The sequence below is a fragment of the Ahaetulla prasina genome, chromosome 3, assembly GCF_028640845.1.
Source record: "Ahaetulla prasina isolate Xishuangbanna chromosome 3, ASM2864084v1, whole genome shotgun sequence".
NCBI classification, from domain to species: domain Eukaryota; kingdom Metazoa; phylum Chordata; class Lepidosauria; order Squamata; family Colubridae; genus Ahaetulla; species Ahaetulla prasina.
This window is the reverse complement of record NC_080541.1, coordinates 7028896-7049068: the sequence shown is the minus strand read 5'-3', so window position 1 is coordinate 7049068 and position 20173 is coordinate 7028896. Positions and strand designations below refer to the sequence as shown.

The window sequence follows — 20173 nt, the reverse complement described above, 5'->3', positions numbered from 1 at the left end:
TCCCTGGTTTTAAAATACACCAAAGCTTCAGGATGCAAAATGTTCCAAAGAAAGGAAGAATTTTTATAAAGAGAGAAAAGTGCTCCCATTGATAATGTTTCTATCCGTACTCCTAATTTTTTATTATTATTATTCTTGTGATAAACCCGTTTTATCAACAGGGAGGTGAAAGACCACTTGAACTATGAGCACAGAGTCTTTAACAGTGAAGAATTCTTAAAGACAAGAGCAATAAATGACCAGCCTTTTTACAGAAAGGTGAGCTGGAACTTAACGTAAATTGTTCTATTAGTTCATGTTGCGATTTAAAAAAAAAACACCAAATGTTTATTTGATCTATATATAATTTGATCTTGAAAGTATACATAACCAAAAGGTTTTAGGATGATCTGCCAATATAATCGTTAGACTTACTGAAGTCATTTGTCTGAAATATGCATAACTATAGAATTCACTTTTAGAATATACTATTTTATATATTGGATTACTTAATTAGTCATTACTTAATGACTATCATTAAGTGTTGTACATTATGATTCTTGTCTGCACTACTATCAATCTTCTCATCGTTCCCACCACCCATCTCCTTCCATTTATGACTGTATGACTGTAACTTTGTTGCTTGTATCTTTATGATTTATATTGATATTGATTGTTTCCTAATTGCTTATTTGTACCCTATGACTATCATTAAGTGTTGTACCTTATGATTCTTGATGAACGTACCTTTTCTTTTATGTACGCTGAGAGCAGATGCACCAAGACAAATTCTTTGTGCGTCCTATCACACTTGGCCAATAAAAAATTCTATTCTATTCTATTCTATTCTATTCTATTCTATTCTATTCTATTCTATTCCTTTTATGTACACTGAGAGCGTATGCACCAAGACAAATTCCTTCTGTGTCCAATCACACTTGGCCAATAAAGAATTCTATTCTGTTCTGTTCTGTTCTGTTCTGTTCTGTTCTGTTCTATTCTATTCTATTCTATTCTATTCTATTCTTATTTTTATTTATTTATTATTTAAATTTATTATGTTGTGTGTGGCCCTCTCGAGCTCCTGTTTTCACTGGCAGATGGTTGCAGGAGGCCGGAAACTGAGCTCGGGAGCCTGTTGTGACTCCAGCCCCGAACCTGGCCCCATGCCCGAAAGTGACTCCGAGAGTGAGGGGAAGGGCCGGTAAGGCTTACCTCGGGAGCACCGATTCCTTTGGCCCGGCTCCAGGAGCCAGAACCAGACCAGTCGGAGGACGTAATGAGGCCGTCATCCCCTGATTCCTCCCTTCCCCAGGCTACGCCTTCAGACCCAGCTGATGATAATAATAATCAAGCTTGGATCGACCCGCGCTTCAGAAGATTAGAGAGGCGGCATCATCAAAGGGAAGATTAGAGAGGAAGATTAGAGAGGCGGTGTCATCAAAGGGAAGGGTGGGGCTCCACAGGATATATAAGGAGCTTTGGGACTGCTCTCATTCCACGGGAAGCAAAAATTAGCTGAACTGCTTCAAAGAGAGCTGAAAGTCTTGCTACGTGAGTCATTTGTTTGAACTTTGGCAGGCAGCTGCGATTTCTCTGCCAGGACTGATAAGAGCCGTGAATCCACTGGCTGAAGGCCAGCTCGTTGCTCCGAAGTGGGGAAGGAGACAGAACAGAGCCTGTTTTCACTGGCAGAACCCTCAGGCCAGCATACTGCTCCCGACACAACGTTGAGCTGGTCACACATACCCGGGCCACACACACCCCCTCCCCAAGTTCAAACACAACCCTGATGCGGCCCTCAATGAAATTGAGTTTGACACCCCACATCTAGCACAATGGAGATACGGATAGCCTTTGACCTACGACCACAGCTGAGTCCAAACTTTCTGTCGTTAAGCAAGACACTTGTTAAATGAATTTTGCCCCGTTTTACGACCTTTCCTGCCACAGCTGTTAACATGAGTCACTGCAGTTTTTAAGTTAGAAACATCATAACTGCATGAATCTGGCTTCCCCATTGACTTGGCTTGCCAGAGGGTCCCCAAAAGGGGATCACACATGACCTCGGGGATATTTATGACCCCGTCATAAATATGAAGCAATTGCCAAGTGGGCCAGTTTTGAGCATGTGGCCATGTTACAACAGTCATAAGTGTGAAAAATGTTCAAAACTCACTTTTTTCAGTGCCCCTGTAACTTCAAACAGTCCCTAAATGAATAAATCGAGGACTACCTGTACTGTGGGTAATGTCTTCTCTTGTGTTTTTGCAGGTACTGGAAACGTACATGTTCCACTCTTTTCTCAAAGCCCGCCTTAACAGAAGGATGGATGCCTTTGCTTACCTGGAGCAGAGCACCCAAAATGAAGAAGACAGGTAAACCTCTTCTGCATCACATCTGTTCTGTCCTCCCTCGCCTCCGTCCGAGTGATGGCTTAACTAGCTGGCACTATCAGCCCTGGCAGCAGAATAGCCAGCGTCTGCCAAGAGCCTCCGTTATCTTCCGCGACGCTAGTGAGTCACCCAGAAACAAACTTCAGTTCTTAATCAGTGGATTTGCCTGTTACAAAGAGACACAGCAGCTCTCGCTGCCTTTTATATCCTGTGGGGCTCCATGACTCAGCACTTCCTAGGCCTGCCCCACTGCTCCTTCTGTTGTTCCCGCCTCTCCTGCCTACAAAATCTAGGGTCCAACCAAGCCTGATTGCCGTCAGCTGGGTCTACAGGCGTGGCCGGGGGTGGGTGGGGGTAAAAGTCAGGGGACGGAGGCCTTGTTATCTCTTCCACCTGGCCTGCTTCTGGGTCCTGGAGCTGAGCCAGGGAAGCCAGTGCTCCCGAGGTAAGTCCTGATGGCCCTTCCCCCTCACTTTCCAAGTCACTTTCTGGCAGGGGGCCCGGCTCAGGGGGTGCAAACACAACAACATAGGTTACATTCTTGTCTGCGTAAATGCACAACTGTAGTTTTGTCCTGGGGAATGATTGATAGGTTATGACAGGGGTCTGCAAACTTGGCTCCTGTAAGACTTGTGGACTTAAGTTCCTGGGAGTTGAAGTCCACAAGTCTTAAAGGAACCAAGTTTGTAGACCCCTGCCATAACCATATGATCAAAATTCTGGCTTCGCCATGGGTTTATATTTATGATGGTTGCAGTGTCCCTGGATCATGCGATCTCCTTTTGCGACCTTCTGACCCAGCAAAGTCAAGGGGGAGACCAGAATTCACTTAACAACCTGGTTTTTTTACTAACTTATCAACGGCGGTGACGGACTTCACAACTGTGGCAAGAGAGGTCGTAAAACGGGGCTGTTGTGTCTTGCCCGCTCCCCCTGCCGCAGCCGGGCCCCTCTTATCTCCTGCCAGACACTGATAGTTCGGAAGAATGTCCTGGCATGCCTCCAGGCCCCAGCCCTGGCACCATGCCTGGACAGGCCGAGCAAGACGAAGGGCCTGACGTCTTCAGCCCCCAGTCCTGGCACCATGCCCAGGCAAACGGAGCAACTAAACCCCTTCCCCACAGCATGTGAGCCTGAAGAATGTGAAGCCATTCATGAGCTCAGATTACCAACAGCTGGAGGCTGGAGAGATCCTCGCTTCCGGAGAATTGAGAGGCGACGTCAGCAAAAGGAAGGGAGGGGCAGGCCTGGATAAGTGCTGAATCATGGAGCCACACCCCATGGCCTATATAAAGGATCTGCTTTCTGGCATTCTCGGAGTCAGGCAAAGTCTACCTTGGATTGCTGAAGTCACTTCCTGGTCTCCTGCCTGCCTTGAGAACTCTGATAGGACTTTGGCAGAGTTGCAGAGGCACGCTTGATACGGACTTCCCCGACCCGGCCGTCAGCGGAGGAGTGGGACACGACAGGGGCAAAACTCACTTAACAAATGGCTCACTTCACAAGAAGTAGTTTGGGCTCCATTGTGAATCTGAGGCTTAGTGCCTGCTCTTGCGCTGCTATGATCGGTGCTGTATGTACGTATGGGTTTGGGGCAGGGGTGAAATGCTCCCAGTTCGGACCGGATCGGCCGATCCGGTAGTGATGGTGGCGGGTGGTTTGGATAAACCACCCCCCCGCTCATGCCCATCCAATTGTCCGCTTCTGTCGTGTCCCACTCCTCCGCTGACGGCCGGGTCAGGGAAATCCGAATCAGGCGTGCCTCTGCAGCTCTGCCAAAGTCCTAGCAAAGTCCTCAAGGCAGGCAGGAGACCAGAAAGTGACTTCAGCAAGATATGTTCGACTTTGCCTGACTCAGAGAATGCCAGAAAGCAGATCCTTTATATAGGCCATGGGGTGTGGCTCCATGACTCAGCACTTATCCAGGCTTGCCCTCCCTTCCTTCTGACGCCGCCGCCTATCAATTCTTCTGAAGGGAGGGTCACTCCAGTCGGCAGCTGTTGGTAATTGACCTCCCTCAGGTTCACATGCTGTGGGGGAGGGGGAGGGGGTCTAGTTGCTCCGTTTGCCTTGGCATGGAGCCAGGGCTGGGGCCGGGAGGTGCTTCCTCCTCCTCAGCCTGTCTGGGCATGGAGCCAGAGCTGGGGCCGGGAGGCATACTAGGACATTCCTCAGCGTTCGGAAGCAGATAAGAAGGCCCCGGCTGCGGTGAGAGCGGGCAAGACACAACAGCTTCCCTGCTTGCCGCTTCTTTTAAAAAATGCTTTTAGAAGGTTTAAAAAAAAAAGGCTCTGACAATCACAGCTGAGCTGCCTGATCGTCAGAGCCTCTTTTCTTTACTTTTAAAAGCATTTTTTTTTTACAACCTATTCGTCCGATGTGTGCATACATATACAGGTAGTCCTTGACTTACGAACTGCAACTGAGCCCTGCATTTATGCTGCTAAGTGAAACATTTCTTAAGTGAGCGTGTCCCATTTTATGACTTTCCTTGCCACCATTGAATCGTTGCATTCGTTTAAGTTAGTAATAGGGTTGTGAGGTGAATCTGGCTCCAGCATTGACTTTGCTTGTCAGAAGGACGCAAAAGCAGATCACGTGACCCCCCTCAGGACACTGCGGCCGTCATAAATATGAGTCAGTTGCCCAGCCTCTGAATTTTCATCCCCCGACCACCGAGGATGCTGCAGCGGTCGTAAGTGTGAAAAACGTTCCTGAGTCCCTTTTGTCAGTGCTGTGTAACTTCGAACGGCCGCTAAACAAAGCGTTGTAAGTCCAGAACCAATTTCTATGTTTCTCCCTTTAGATTCAACTTCCTGGTTGGTAACCCAAGAAGGTTAACGATGGAGAAAATGATTGCTAAAAGATTTAATCCTCAGTACATGCTCAGCAGGCGCATGGGGATGAGTCTGCCGGATCTGCACGACATTAAGGCGAGCGACGGCCCGACGAGGAATTTATCCCTTCGAAGTATAAACACTACACAAGGCAAGATGAAGAAACGCCTCCCAGCTGCCATGGCCCCTTGACTTATTTGAGGGGAAAACCGGGGCATTGATTGATGTTATTCACGTGGTGGGTTAGCCAGCGAGAAGAAAAGGCTCAGATAATTTGAAATACGGCATAAAACCACAGAGAAGAGCCAGAGCCTGCCTCAAGTTTTTATTTGGTTTAATATATTTTTTATTGAGTGATAAAATAAGATACAAAATACAAAAAGTTAGTTGGAAAACGGTGGGGAGGAAGAGGGGGAAGAGAAGTGAGGAAGGGTAAGAAAAAGAAATATGGACTTTCGACTGCCTCTGTTGCAGTAAAATAAGGCATTATCATCAAATCGCAACTTTTCGCCTTTTCATAATAATATGAACAAGCCATTTCTATAAGGATCTATCAACCTAATCAGTAAATCAGAGTTTCATTCTTTTCCGCATCAAGCGCGAAGCTCAGAAGCAGACTCCGTGTGGAAACAAAAGTACTTAACGCTCTTTTTTTTAACCCTTCCTCAGCTTTTTAGCACATAGACCTAGTTCATGAGAACTAGGCACAATAGCACAACACAGCACGGGCACAGTGCAGAACAGAACAAAACAACAACAGAGTAGAACAGAACAGAATAGAATTTTTTATTGGCCAAGTGTGATTGGACACACAAGGAATTTGTCTTTGGTGCATACGCTCTCAGTGTACATAAAAGGAATAGAATAGAATAGAATAGAATAGAATAGAATAGAATAGAATAGAATAGAATAGAATAGAATAGAATAGAATAGAATGCAGGCTAGGCTAGGCTAGGCTAGGCTAGAATAGAATAGAAATAGAATAGAATAGAATAGAATAGAATAGAATAGAATAGAATAGAATAGAATAGAACTTTTTATTGGCCAAGTGTGATTGGATACACAAGGAATTTGTCTTGGTGCATAGGCTCTTAGTGTACATAAAAGAAAGAATAGAATAGAATAGAATAGAATAGAATAGAATAGAATAGAATAGAATAGAATAGAATAGAATAGAATTTTTTATTGGCCAAGTGTGATTGGACACATAAGGAATTTGTCTTTGGTGCATACGCTCTCAATGTACATAAAAGGAATAGAATAGAATAGAATAGAATAGAATAGAATAGAATAGAATAGAATAGAATAGAATTTTTTATTGGCCAAGTGTGATTGGACACACAAGGAATTTGTCTTGGTGCATAAGCTCTCAGTTTACATAAAAGAAAGAATAGAATAGAATAGAATAGAATAGAATAGAATAGAATAGAATTTTTTATTGGCCAAGTGTGATTGGACACACAAGGAATTTGTCTTTGGTGCATACACTCTCAGTGTACATAAAAGGAAAGGAATAGAATAGAATAGAATAGAATAGAATAGAATAGAATAGAATAGAATAGAATTTTTTATTGGCCAAGTGTGATTGGACACACAAGAAATTTGTCTTGGTGCATATGCTCTCAGTGTACATAAAGGAAAAAATACGTTCCTCAAGAATCATAAGGTACAACACTTAATGATAGTCATAGGGTGCAAATAAGCAATCAGGAAACAATATAAACATGAATAGTAAGGATACAAGCAACAAAGTTAGTCATACAGTCATAAGTGTAAGGAAATGGGTGATGGGAACGATGAGAAGATTAATAGTAGTGCAGATGTAGTAAATAGTTTGACAGTGTTGAGGGAATTATTTGTTTAGCAGAGTGATGGCGTTTGGGGAAAAAACTAGTTGTTCTAGTGTGCAGTGCTCTGTAGCGTTGTAGAAGGGTAGAGTAGAGTAGAGTAGAGGAAGGAGGAGGAAGACTCTGAGGTCCTTGGTGTTCTCTGAGCTTGATAGTTTTCTTGCAGGTGTTTCATTACCAAGCTAGGTAACAGTTTGGGGATTTGCCAAGTGGGGAGAAGAAGAGGAGGAGGAAAGGTAGAGTAGAAGTGGGAGGAGGAGGAAGACTTTGGGGTCCTTGGAGTTCTCTTGGTGGTTTTCTTGGAGAGGTTTCATTACCCAAACTAGGTTAACCTCATCATGTGAAACATCTGCAAGAAAGTCCACCGAGCTCAGAGACCACCAAGGACCCCTCATCTCTTGATTTGCTTGCATCCATCTCTTTGTGGAGAAGAAAAATTTAAAGGTTCAAAATAAAACCAGAATATTAACAGGAACCCTTGGCACCTTCAATCGTCTCTCTCCTTCTTTCTTCTCCTTTTTTTTCTAGCTAAAAGATCGATTTCGAAACCCATCAGCACTTTCAAGATTCCAGAAATCCATTTCCCACTGCTGGGACAGTGCGTCCAGTCCTATTACGTCGACTTCAGTAACCATCTCAGCAGGGCCATCACCATTCTGTCTCCGGAGAACTCTGCCCTTCTAGCGAGATATTTCTACCTTCGGGGACTTATAAGTCTGATGCAAAGGAAATTCCTAAGTGCCCTTTCGGACTTCCAAAGTCTGTACAAGACGGACATCCGGATATTCCCGACGGACCTCGTGAGAAAAATGATCGAAGGTCTCCCGCCTCTGGATCGCTCCCAGGCAGATCAGAAGCCCGAACTGAAAAGGTTGATCAGTCATCTACTGGACAAACAGAGAGAGGTCACCAAAACCGATGACCACGTGAAGAAATTTGAGTTGCCCAAAACTCACATGCAGGTGAACGACTTCGTGAAGCGAATCCAGGAATCGGGCATTGTCAAAGATACTGACACGATCCATCGGTTGTTTGATGCGTTAACCGTAGGTAAGTTAGGGCAAAAAGCAAGAGAAACATTTACTCTGTTGTGACCCAGGCCCAAGTAGGTAGTAGGAAACTCAGTCAGTGTAAAAACAAACAAACTTTATTAGATCAGCTGAGAATTACTTCATTCCCAGCGTAAGGTAAAGGTAAAAGTTCCCCTCGCACATACGTGCTAGTCTTTGCCGACTCTAGGGGGCGATGCTCATCGTTTCAAAGCCGAAGAGCCAGCGCTGTCCGAAGACATCTCTGTGGTCATGTGGCCGGCATGACTCAACAGCAAAGGCGCACGGAACACTGTTACCTTCCCACCAAAGGTGGTCCCTATTTTTTCTATTTGCATTTTTACATGCTTTCGGAACTGCTAGGTTGGCAGAAGCTGGCACAAGTAACGGGAGCTCATCCCGTTACATGGCAGCACTAGGGATTCGAACTGCCGAGCTGCTGACCTTTCGATCGACAAGCTCAACATCCTAATCCCAGGGTAGTTCAACTAAATTAAAGCACAATTCCTCACTCCTATCACCAACCTTGGTCCAATTAGGCAAACTGCCAAAGGTCTTTCTTGGCAAACGTTCAGAAGACACTGATATGAAACAAATGCAACAAAAAGCTATCGATGTTGTTTTCCGGCAAAGAGCCCAAACGCCATTGCTGGACTTTTAAGCCTTATGGAAGGGGCCAATCATCTCTTGGCCCTACTCCCGAGTCATCCTCTTTGCTTTAACTGCTCTTGCCTTCTGGGAGCTCTTCTCATGCATGCATTAGGAACAGGCTCCTCCTGTTCCTCTGCCTCACTACTATCAGTCTCTGGAGGCTCTGGAATCCGCACCTCACTCCCCAGTGGCCCTGGCCCCACCTCAGCCTCCGATGCAGAGCCCTCATCCAGGTCTTCCCCAGCCTCCAGGACTGGCCCATGTTCTTCCTCAGCCTCATCGCTGTCCGACTCTGTGGCCAGCTCCGCAGGCTGCTGGCGGACCACAACATACTCCCAAAGGTGCTTTTTTCAAGAGGCAACTGGATTTTTTTTGAAGTCGTTTCGCTTCTCATCCAAGAAGCTTCTTCAGCTCTGACTGGATGGTGGGGAATGGAAGGATTCATACTCCTTGCAGACAGGTGGTCATTTGCATCCTTTTAGAGGATCCTTGAGGCCTTTTGGAGGTTTATCTGTGTCCTCAGGGTCACCTCTGACCATCCAGTCAGAATCGAAGAAGCTTTTTAGATTAGAAATAAACGTCTTCAGAGAAAAACCAGAAAGTCCAGTTGCCTCTTGAAAAAGCACTTTTGGGACAACCATGACCTGGATGACTGAGAATCTCCATAGACATTTTGTGAGAATTTTTCCAGCGCTTATGTTTTTCTGTCATGAATATAGATCCTATTTTTATTCACTGGTAGTCCTTGATTTACAACAGTTCACTGAGTGACCGTTTGAAGCGATTAAAAAAGTGATTATGAACATTCTTCACGCTTAATGACCATTGCAGTATCCCCATTGTCAGCGTGTTGTGACTTTTGGACAAACAAAGTCAACGGGGGAGCCAGACTCACATAACAAACCGTGTTACTGACTTAACAACTGCAGTGGAAAGGTCGCAACTGTGGTAGGAAAGGTTATAAAATGGAGCAAAATTCACTTAACAAATATCTCCCTTAGCAACAGTAATTTTGGGGCTCAGTTGTGGTGGTAAGTCGAGAACTACCTGCATTTATTTATTAATTTTATTTGACAGCCACCACAGTCAGGATCCTACACTTGGATAGATGTGTCCTCTCTTGTTGGTGCAAGAAGCTTTCCTGGAGCCTGGGGAGGGCAAAAACAGCCTCCCCCCCCCACGGAGGCTCTCTGGAGGCCGAAAATATCTTTCCAGAGTCTCCGTGCGAGCCCTGTACTTACCTGGCATCCAAAAAGGGCCACGTGGAGACTCCTGGGAGGGGAGAGGCGGCATGGGCTGGGCAGCCAAAAATTAGCTGGCTGGTGCGCACATGCGCGCTGAAGCTGAGTTAGGGCAACAGCTTGCATGCCCAAAGGTACGGCTCTGCGTGCCACAGGTTCACCATCATGGCCCTATACCATTTCAGACAAGTGGCTGTCCATTGTCTTCGTAAAAACAGTGAAGCGCCCTCAACTTCTGGAGGCAAGCTGTTCCACGGGTTAATTTTCCTCACTGTTATGAAGTTTCTCCTCAATTCCGGGTTGCTTCTCTCCTTGATTGGTTTCCATCTTATTGTTTCTTGCCTTGCCTTCTGGTCCTTTGGAAAATAAGTTCACCCCTTCCTCTTTTGTGGCAGCCCCTCAAATATTGGAATACTGAAATTCATTCATTCATTCATTGTCGTGTCCCACTCCCACTCCCACGAACGAGTCAAGGGAGTCCGTAACAAACTTGGCAACGAAGCCTTTGCAGCTTGCCAAGTTCCTTCGAGGTTTATCAGGGCAGGCAGGAGTCCCAAGTTGTGACTTCAGCGATAGGGTCTGGTAGCAGCAAACTAGAGAAAACTTTGCTTGACTCAAGGTTGGAATGCCAAAAGCAGGTCCTTTATATAGGCTGTGGGGTGTGGCTCCATGACTCAGCATTTATCCAGGCCTGCCCCACCGTTCCTTCTGCTGGCGTCGCCTCTCAGATCTCCGGAAGCGAGGGTCCACCCACTCTAAATTGTCTTCAGCTGGATCTGCTGTCAGTGTCTGGGAAAGGGAGGGGTCAGAGGGAGTAGGCCCGGGTAATTCCACCACCTGGCTGGCTTCCTCCTCTGAAGGCTGAGCCAAAGGAACACATGCTGTATGAGTGAGGTTTATCGTCCTTTCACTTCTGGAATCCTCTCCAGGCATGGGGCCAGGGCCGGGGGCTGGAGGCCCGGTTGGAGACGGGAGGGGCCCGGCTGAGGAGAGGAGGGAGGACAAGTCACAACATTCATTCATTCATTCATTCATTCATTCATTCATTCATTCATTCATTCATTCATTCATTTTCTATAGCTGCCCATCTAATGCAATTAACTTTCTACCCGCCAGGCATCATCAATCAGGATATTGTGCTTGACTTTATAGCAATAATAAATTTTCAGATCCAGAAATCTGGGCGGAGGAGGAAGTAGAGTCCTCATAGTTTTGCCCCTTGATTTTCCTTTCCTGTCCTTGGCTTTTACTCATCCACCCACAGTTTCTGCAGCAATGGCCACTTTCCTTCTGCCCCTTGGTCAGTTTCGCTTTATAGCACGTCCCTCTGAAGATAGTTTGGCACCCGGAACAAGGAAAACCTTGCGAATGAATGGAATTGAGGGAGGAGGAAATAATCCCAGAGAAGGTCAGGACAACTGTTTAAAGGTGGTCCTTGACTTACGGCAAGTATAGGAAGCAACCATCAGAGTTGAGTCATAGCTCCCCTTTCTCGGATAGGTCATAACTGGGAGTGTTCACCAAGCAAACGGTCGTAAACCAAGGACTGTAAACGATTTACAACCGTTCATTTATTGACGGTTCAAAGTTAGGAAAAAAGTGACATGACCATTTTTCACACTTACGACCGTCTCAGCATCCCCGCGGTGACGTGCTCAAAATTCGGATGCTTGAAAACCGATTGGTATTAATGATGGTCGCTGTGTCCCGGGGACAAGCCAAGTCCATGGAGAAGCTAGATTCACTTAACAGCCATGCTACGAACTTGCCAACTGCAGTGATTCACTTAACTCTTGGCGAGAAAGTTCATAAAATGGGACCAAACTCACTTAACAACCATCTCACTCAGCAACATTAATTTTGGGTTCAATTGTGGTTGTAAGTTAAGGACTACTTGTATAAAAGGTAAAGGTTCCCAGCCTTGCACATAGGTGCTAGTCGTTCCTGACTCTAGGGGGCGGTGCCCATCTCTGTTTCAAAGCCGAAGAGCCAGCGCTGTCCGAAGACGTCTCCGGGGTCATGTGGCCGGCATGACTCAACGCCAAAGGCGCACGGAACGCTGTTCCCTTCTCACCAAAGGTGGTCCCTGTTTTTCTACTTGCATTTTTTACCTGATTTTGAACTGCTAGGTTGGCAGAAGCTGGGACAAGTAACGGGAGCTCACCCCGTTACGCGGCACTAGGGATTCAAACCACTGAACTGCTGACCTTTCGATCAACAAGCTCAGCGTCTTAGCCCCTGAGCCACCGTGTCCCTACTACTTGTATACAGTATCCTTTTAATACTATACTGGGCAGCTGACATTTCCCCCCTCTTTTTGTAACGTCTAATGTACAGGAGACCTAAAAACGTTCATCACGGTAAACATTTTCTTAATTTTTTTAAGGGCAGCAAAAACAAATTGACCCGGAAACATTTAAACACTTTTATACCTACTGGAAGGAAACCGAAGCAGAAGCTCAGGATGTCAACCTGCCGCCGAGAGTCATAGAACACCTGGACAAAAACGAGTGTGTTTACAAGTTATCCAGCTCGGTCAAAACGAACAAAGGAGTTGGCAAAATCGCACTGACCCCGAAACGCTTGTTTCTGTTGACGGAAGGCGCTTGTCCCGGCTATCAAGACATCGCAACTTTCAGAGATATAGAGGTGAGCCTCAGTGGTGAGATCCTCCTTAGATCGCCAGTGGTTCACTGCTCGTGTATGCGTGCTGCATACTGTGTGCGCATGGGTGGTATGTGCCAAATGCGTGCTTCACGTGGAAAAAGAAGACTTCCGTAGGTAAGTAGAATAGCAACGGGGGGGGGGGGAAACAGCTGTGCTGCGCGATTTAGCTTTCCTGCTTTCTAGCGAAGCTAAACCGCGCCGCACAGCTGATCATCGGAAATACTGGTTTGGACAAAACAGTAGCTTTGTTTAAACTACTGGTTCACACGAACCGGTAGCTTTTTTTAACTACCAGTTCACACAAACTGGTAGCCTTTTTTTTTTTAGTACTGGTTTGTTTGAACCGGTAGTTTTTATCACTACTGGTTTGCCTGAACCGGAGCGAACCGGTAGCATTTCACCCCTGGTGAGCCCAACAAAAGCACAGGTAATGTTTGACTTGCGACCATTCATTTCATGACCGTTCAGCGTTTATAACGGCACCTGAAAACATCATTTATGACCGTTATTCACACTCGCGACCCTGGATGAAAACAGAACTATGTGTGTGGACTTACTTTGGTTCTCAGCTCTTCCTTTTCTATATTCCCCCTGCAGGAAGTGAGGAATACCACCGTCACTTTTCTTCTCCTCAAGATTCCCACCCTGAAGATAAAAGTCAAGTACAAAAAGGACGTTTTTGAAGCAAATCTGAAATCCGAGTGCGATCTTTGGCACTTGATGGTGAAAGAAATGTGCGCCGGCAAGAAAATGGCAGATGATCACAAGGTTCGGACGTTGCGTGAATTAACAACATGTCCAAACGTTTTACAATCTTTCACTTTCTCAGATTCATATTTAATGTGACTTTTCCAGATGGCAAGATTGATAATTGAGCAAGTGTCCTCCGAGCTTCCATGTTAATGAAGCATAAAGTCTTCTCTGCTCTGGTTCAGGCAATTTGTTGGAAGCTTCATCTCTCTTCAATTCTTCCGAATTTTTTCTTTCTGGCAGGCATTCGTGTTCCTTGGTTTGATTTTATTGTGACCCACCGCAAGTAACATCAGAACCCTAACATTACAAAAATTGCTTTGTAAATGAATAACGCTCCACAGATATAGCAAAAAATTGGTCAAGGTTCCCACCGATGCCCGTGCTTTCGAACTGCTAGGTTGGCAGAAGCTGGGACAAGTAATGGGAGCTCACTCCGTTACACGGCACTAGGGATTCGAACCGCTGAACTGCCGACCTTCTGATCAACAAGCTCAGCATCTTAGCCACTGAGCTACTGTGTCCCCCCCCCCACTTCACTCACGTTCCCTATCGAACAATCCAATGCTTGGTGAATTCTGCTTCACAATGATAGGAAGAGATAGGAAGAGCAGTAGATAGTTTCTAGCTCTTCGAATTTCCAAACCATTTCCAAAGAATGTTATTTAAAGATACCAAGCATTACATCTCCCTGGATTTATTTATTTCAGATATCTCCTTCTGCTTTATTAACCAATTATATTGATTCGTCTTTAAGGATCCAAAGAATTTCAGAACAAAAGAGTTGGAAAGGAGGTCTTGTAGCCCAACCCCCTGGATTTTAATTGAATTTGCCCAGGGATGAAATGCTCCTGGTTCGGACTGGATCGCCAGATTCGGTAGCGATGCTGGTGAGTGGTTTGGAGAACCAGTAGCAAAAATCCCTGCCCACCTCCCTGCCGATGTCCAGCTGAGCTGCGCGATCATCAGAGGTTTCTTTTTTTACTTTTAAAAGCATTTTTTCTTGGGCTGAAAAAATGCTTTTAAAAGTAAAACAAAAAATCCTCTGATGATCGCGCGGCTCAGCTGAGATCCAGAGCCTTTAAAAGCATTTTTTCTACAACCTCTTCAGCCAAAAAGGTTGTAAAAAATGCTTTTAAAGGGTTCTGATGATCAGGCAACTCAGCTGGGATCGTCAGAACTTTTTAAAAGCATTTTTTTACAACCTCTGGCCGAAGAGGTTGCAGAAAAAATGCTTTTAAAAGTAAAAAAAAAAAATTGGCCACGCCCACCCAGTCAGATTACCCACCCCCAAGCCATGCCCACAGAACCGGTAGTAACAAATTTTACATTTCACCACTGAATTTGCCTCTTCCAGGACCTCAAACATGGGCTGCTTCTGCCCAAGAATGGAGAGTTCTAGTTTTAAGGAATAAAACCTGCAATTCCGCATTCATATTTGGATTTCTGATTTGCAGAATATTCTATATTAAGAGGCCCAGAACGTCATTCATGATTCTCATGTGCGTAGTATGTGCAGGTTGCAATCAGGGTTTTGTGACCCCTGGTTGTTCATCTCAACATCCCATTTCTTCTTTTTCAGGATCCACAGTATCTTCAACAAGCCCTCACCAACGTTCTGCTGATGGATGCGGTAGTGGGTTCTCTGCAGTCCTCCAAAATAATCTACGCAGCTTCGAAGCTATCTTACTTTGACAGGATGAAGAACGAAGGTGAGTTGATGGGTCATTTACAGTAGATAATACCCTTTTTCATCATCGTCTTTTATTAATTTTTTATTTTTTATTATAATTTTAAACGTTACAAACAAAAAAAAGAAAATACATTTTCCACCCTTGTGCTATACATAAAAAAAAAAGGAAGATTTGGGTCTTCGGATATATCCTCATGATTGCCAAAATCCACGTTCTCAAGGTACAGGTACCGAAGCGTCCAATGTTCCAAGCGCATAGTCCACAAATGGTTTCCAAGTCTTCCAGAAAATATCTTCTTTATACACACCACTTCTAATTTTAATATCACATGTCATTTTATCATTTAAAGCTAATTTCCACATTTCAGAATTCCACTCTTCTATTCTAAAAATCACATCTAGTTTCCAATATCTAGCTATTATAATTCTACCTATTATAATCATAATTCTAATCATTGAAAAAATACAGATAGAAAAATGGACAAAAAAATTAAGGGAAAACTATTCGATAAATAGATGTGAAACTGAATTTAAATATTTAGTATCTCGGATTATGAAAGATGAAATTGGGCTAAAGGGACTCGTTAGCAGGGTTTATAAGATCATAAACTGATGAAAAACTACAAAGAGTGATGAGGACAAATTGGGAAAAAGACCTTAATATTGAAATACCAGAGTCAGATTGGAATGTGAATTGGAATAGTAGAATTATGAGAACCTTATCTATAAGGATTAAAGAGCATAATTATAAAGTTGTTTGGAAATGGTATTTGACTCCAGTAAGATTGTCACAAATGGATAAAAAAATTAGTAAAAAATGTTGGAGATGTGAGATGGAATTGGGGACTTATGAACATATGTGGTATAAATGTGATAGGTTAAAAAGTTTTGGCAACAATTGGAGAAAATGATATTTGAAATGATGGGGAAAGTAATAACATTGAGAGTGGAAACTATATTATTGCTGGTAATTAAGGAAATAGAATTAACAAAATTCATCATCATCTTTTAACGACCCCATAATCCCTTGCATCGGGGTGGAGTCTGGGCAACTGAATGGAGCTGAGTGTTTACTGGCCGGATGCCCTTCCTGTCGCCAGTGCGGAGTTGTATCCAGCAGATATACAGCAGGGGTGAAATTAAAAGATTTCCCCTACCGGTTCTGGGGGCGTGGCTTGTTGGGGGGAGAGGTCATGTGACTGGGTGGGCGTGGCCAACTCGACATCACTCACATTGAGGGGCTCCTCACCAGCCCCTCCCCTCCCAGCCACTCCTTGTCGCGAACGGCAGGAAAATGGGGAGGGGAATAGTCCTGCCTACCATCTTTCCCTTAGTCTGTGCTGAGATTGAGGAATGGATGACAGCAGGGGTGAAATCTAAAAATTTTCCCTACCGGTTCTGTGGGCGTGGCTTGGTGGTCAGATGACTGGGTAGGCGTGGCCAATAACACTAAATAATAAAAATAATAAACAAAGTATAAAAAACAATAAGAGGTACCAAAAACCAACTTTCACACTTTATACACACACACAACACAACACAACTGACTCACACACAATGTAAAAGCAGCTGCACTTCACACTTCACACAGCCACAAAAAGCCCAAAAACCAACTTTCACACTTTACACACACACACCACAACTGACACACACACACATACACACACACACAATGCCACATACAGCTTTCTGAGATTTTGTGTGTTTGTGTAGTTAGAGTGAAACACTACAGAAACACACCAAATCTCAGAAAGCTGCACAAATATTTTATTTTATTATTTTATTTTATTTTATTGTGGACTTCAAATCCCAGAGTTCCTCAGCCAGCAAGGCCAGCCAGTTGATCACAGAGGAAATAGATTAGCTAAGCAATTGATTCTGTCTGACTGAAAGTGAAACTGCTTTCGGGCTGGAAAAAGAATCGTGCGTTCATCAGTAATCAGGTAAGTGCCTTAGAATCCCTACTCTTACTTGTAGAAAACATGTTTTCTACAAATAAGAGCACAATTAAGGTTCTGCTGATGAGGAATTCAGGTGAGATCGGCAGAGGAGACTTTAATATTTTTTTTTTAATTTAAAGTCTCTGCCGATCTCAGCTGAGGGGCAGGATCCTCAAAGGCGTTTTTTTTTACTTTTAAAGGCTTTTAATGTTTCTGCTGAAGCAAAACCAGCTTTTAAAAGTAAAAAAAAACCCCTCTGCTGATGGTGTGGCTTAGCAGAGGCAGGGGGTCAGGACCAGGAACTTTTGCTACTGGTCCTCCGAACTAGCAGCCGCCATCGCTACCAGATCGTGCGAGCTGGTCCGATCCGGGAGCATTTCACCCCTGGATGACAGGCAGGAAAATGGGGAAGGGGATTCACAAAATCGGCTCCATTCCAGCTGCTCCTCCCCCCGTCCCCCTCCTTCCTGGGGACTACCTTAAAGGGATAGGTTGCAGCAGCTCTGTTGTGAATGGAGGGAGAAAAGTTAGCATTCTCCCTGCTGCATTTAATATTGAATTCTGTGGCAGAAAGAATGCTAACTTTTCTCCCTCCATTCAGAACGGAGCTGCTGCTCCCTTTATGGTTCCTTCCTGCCCCCCTCCCTCCTGGGGACTACCTTAAAAGGGACAGGCTGCAGCAGGATGGAGGGAGAAAAGTTAGCATTCTCTCTGCTGCATTTAACATTGAATTCTGTCGAATATTGAGCAGCTGGAAGAGGTGAGCAGCGACTGGCCGGGCGTGGGTGGGGCCAAGGAGGGGTAATTACCGGTTCAGCGAACAGATGCCCATAATCCCTAGCGGCTCGTCCGAACCGGTAGGATTTCACCCCTGATATACAGTAATCTCAACGTGTCCAGAGAGAGAAATATCTGTCTGTACCTAGGATCGAACTCACAGCCTCCTGATTGTGAGGCGAGAGCTCTGCCTCTAGGCCACACCGCACCACTCAGTAGATAATCCTCTTTTGGTAGTGTGAATTGTGTGACCTTCTTTACACTCTTGTGTTGGCTGGTAGCCCAAGTGCAGAGTTGCAAGCGGCCATAATTACCTCCTGGTTATGAAGGATACCAAGAATTGCTATATACGTGGCTTTCGCTGCGGACAGGTTGCCTTTCCAGCCTGATCTATCTTCTCTTAGTTCTATCTGTAAGTTTTTCCTTTTGACCCTATAACCATCTTTAAATGTGCATTTGTCCTTTTTGTCCAGTGCCCATGATGGTCCCCAAAACCACGTCGGAAACACTAAAGCACAAGATCAACCCATCAGCTGGTGAAACATTCCCACAAGCAGTGGAAGTCTTGCTATATACACCAGGTATGATATTGAATGTGGCCTCACCTTACGTGATGACCCTGGGGGTGGCGCGAAGGCAACAGAGCCAGAGAACCAGTATGAGTCCCTTTATTGGCACCAACTTTGCCCCCAACGTCCCGTTTACTCTCCGACGTGGAGAAAAGCTCTCCCAGAAACCTGCAGCAGCTTCTGTCCGCAGATACTCCAGTCCAAACGCTGTAAGCAGAATGACTGCAAATCAATCACTCCAGCAGGGCAAAATAATGAGTCCCAGAAGCTAAGAATAATTCCAGCAAAACAAGATAAGCACACAGTAGCACAGCACTAATTCAAACAGTCAGGAGGAAAGCCAGGAATAGAATAGAATAGAATAGAATAGAATAGAATAGAATAGAATAGAATTCTTTATTGGCCAAGTGTGATTGGACACACAAGGAATTTGTCTTGGTGCATACGCTCTCAGTGGACATAAAAGAAATAGAATAGAATAGAATAGCATAGAATAGAATAGAATAGAATAGAATAGAATAGAATAGAATAGAATAGAATAGAATAGAATAGAATAGAATAGAATAGAATAGAATAGAATTGAATTTTTTATTGGCCAAGTGTGATTGGACACACAAGGAATTTGTCTTGGTGCATATGCTCTCAGTATACATAAAAGAAAAAATACCTTCATCAAGGTACAACATTTACAACACAAATGATGGTCAATATATCAATATCAATATAAAATATATATTAAATATATATATAATATATAAATATATATAAATATACTAATTATATTAATATAATATATTATTAATTATTATTAATATTAGTTATTAATAATATATTAATATATATTGATAATATATAATTATTAATTATTAATATAAAATATATTAATAAAAATATAAATATATATAAAATATATAAATATAAATATATATAAAATATATATTAATATAATATTTTAATATAGATTAAAATATAAATATAAATATAAATGCAGGCCCCACTCTTGACACTAGATGAATTCAGTGTTTGTTCCTGACAAACGCCCCTCCCAACTGCCTCTCCTTTAAACTCCATCCCCAGGTGTGCCTTGTGAAGGGAATCGGGGCCCTTTCCTTCCTTGTAAACCACGCAACCCACGTTGCTCTCTTCTGCTTTCTTCCCTGCACACCCAAGGATGAGGAGGCGGTGGGCCTTGGTCTTCATCTGAACCCCCTCTCCCTTGTTCTACCTCTCCCCTGCCCTGCCCAGCCTGACTTTGCCCTTCCCCAGTTTCCTTCACTCTCCCGCTCTCTATCAGCTGTTCTTCTCCCATCTCAGATTCAGACTCTGACAGGGGCAAGATACTTTATGACGTAACCTGCTGCACTCCCTACACTCATTAAAATGGGGGTACAATGGTATCCCAACAATGGTCCCAGGTACTGATGTGGACAAAAACACACCTCAGCCCATCCAGCTTCAAGACTCAGAGGTGGGAGAGAGAATCTGTAGAGATTCTCCATCATCCATCATCATCTTTGATTGTCCCAAAGGTGCTTTTTCAGGAGGCAACTGGACTGCCTTGTTTTTTTTTTTTCCTTTGAAGATGTTTTGCTTCTCATGCAAGGAGCTTCTTCATCTCTGACTGGGTGGTGGGTAAGGGAAAGATTTATTCTCCTTGCAGACAGCTGGTCATTTGGGGGATGGAAGGATTAAACATTAAACAGAGATCTTGGCTAGAACTAAAGAGACATTTCCTGACTGTGAGAACAATGTATCAGTGGAACAACTTGCCTTCCAA

The 20173-nt window shown here is 44.2% G+C and overlaps 1 protein-coding gene across 2 annotated transcripts in view; it reads left to right on the top strand.

The window, feature by feature from the left end:
* Positions 1 to 20173, top strand: part of DENND3 (DENN domain containing 3) — a 76110-nt gene that overhangs the window by 42205 nt on the left and 13732 nt on the right. For both annotated transcript variants that reach the window (XM_058176409.1, XM_058176408.1), the window contains 8 exons: positions 162 to 258; positions 2254 to 2357; positions 5182 to 5363; positions 7588 to 8109; positions 12387 to 12649; positions 13265 to 13435; positions 15000 to 15129; positions 18301 to 18408. In XM_058176409.1, the coding sequence (XP_058032392.1) occupies positions 162 to 258; positions 2254 to 2357; positions 5182 to 5363; positions 7588 to 8109; positions 12387 to 12649; positions 13265 to 13435; positions 15000 to 15129; positions 18301 to 18408 (1577 nt within the window). The remainder of the gene's footprint in view (positions 1 to 161; positions 259 to 2253; positions 2358 to 5181; positions 5364 to 7587; positions 8110 to 12386; positions 12650 to 13264; positions 13436 to 14999; positions 15130 to 18300; positions 18409 to 20173) is intronic.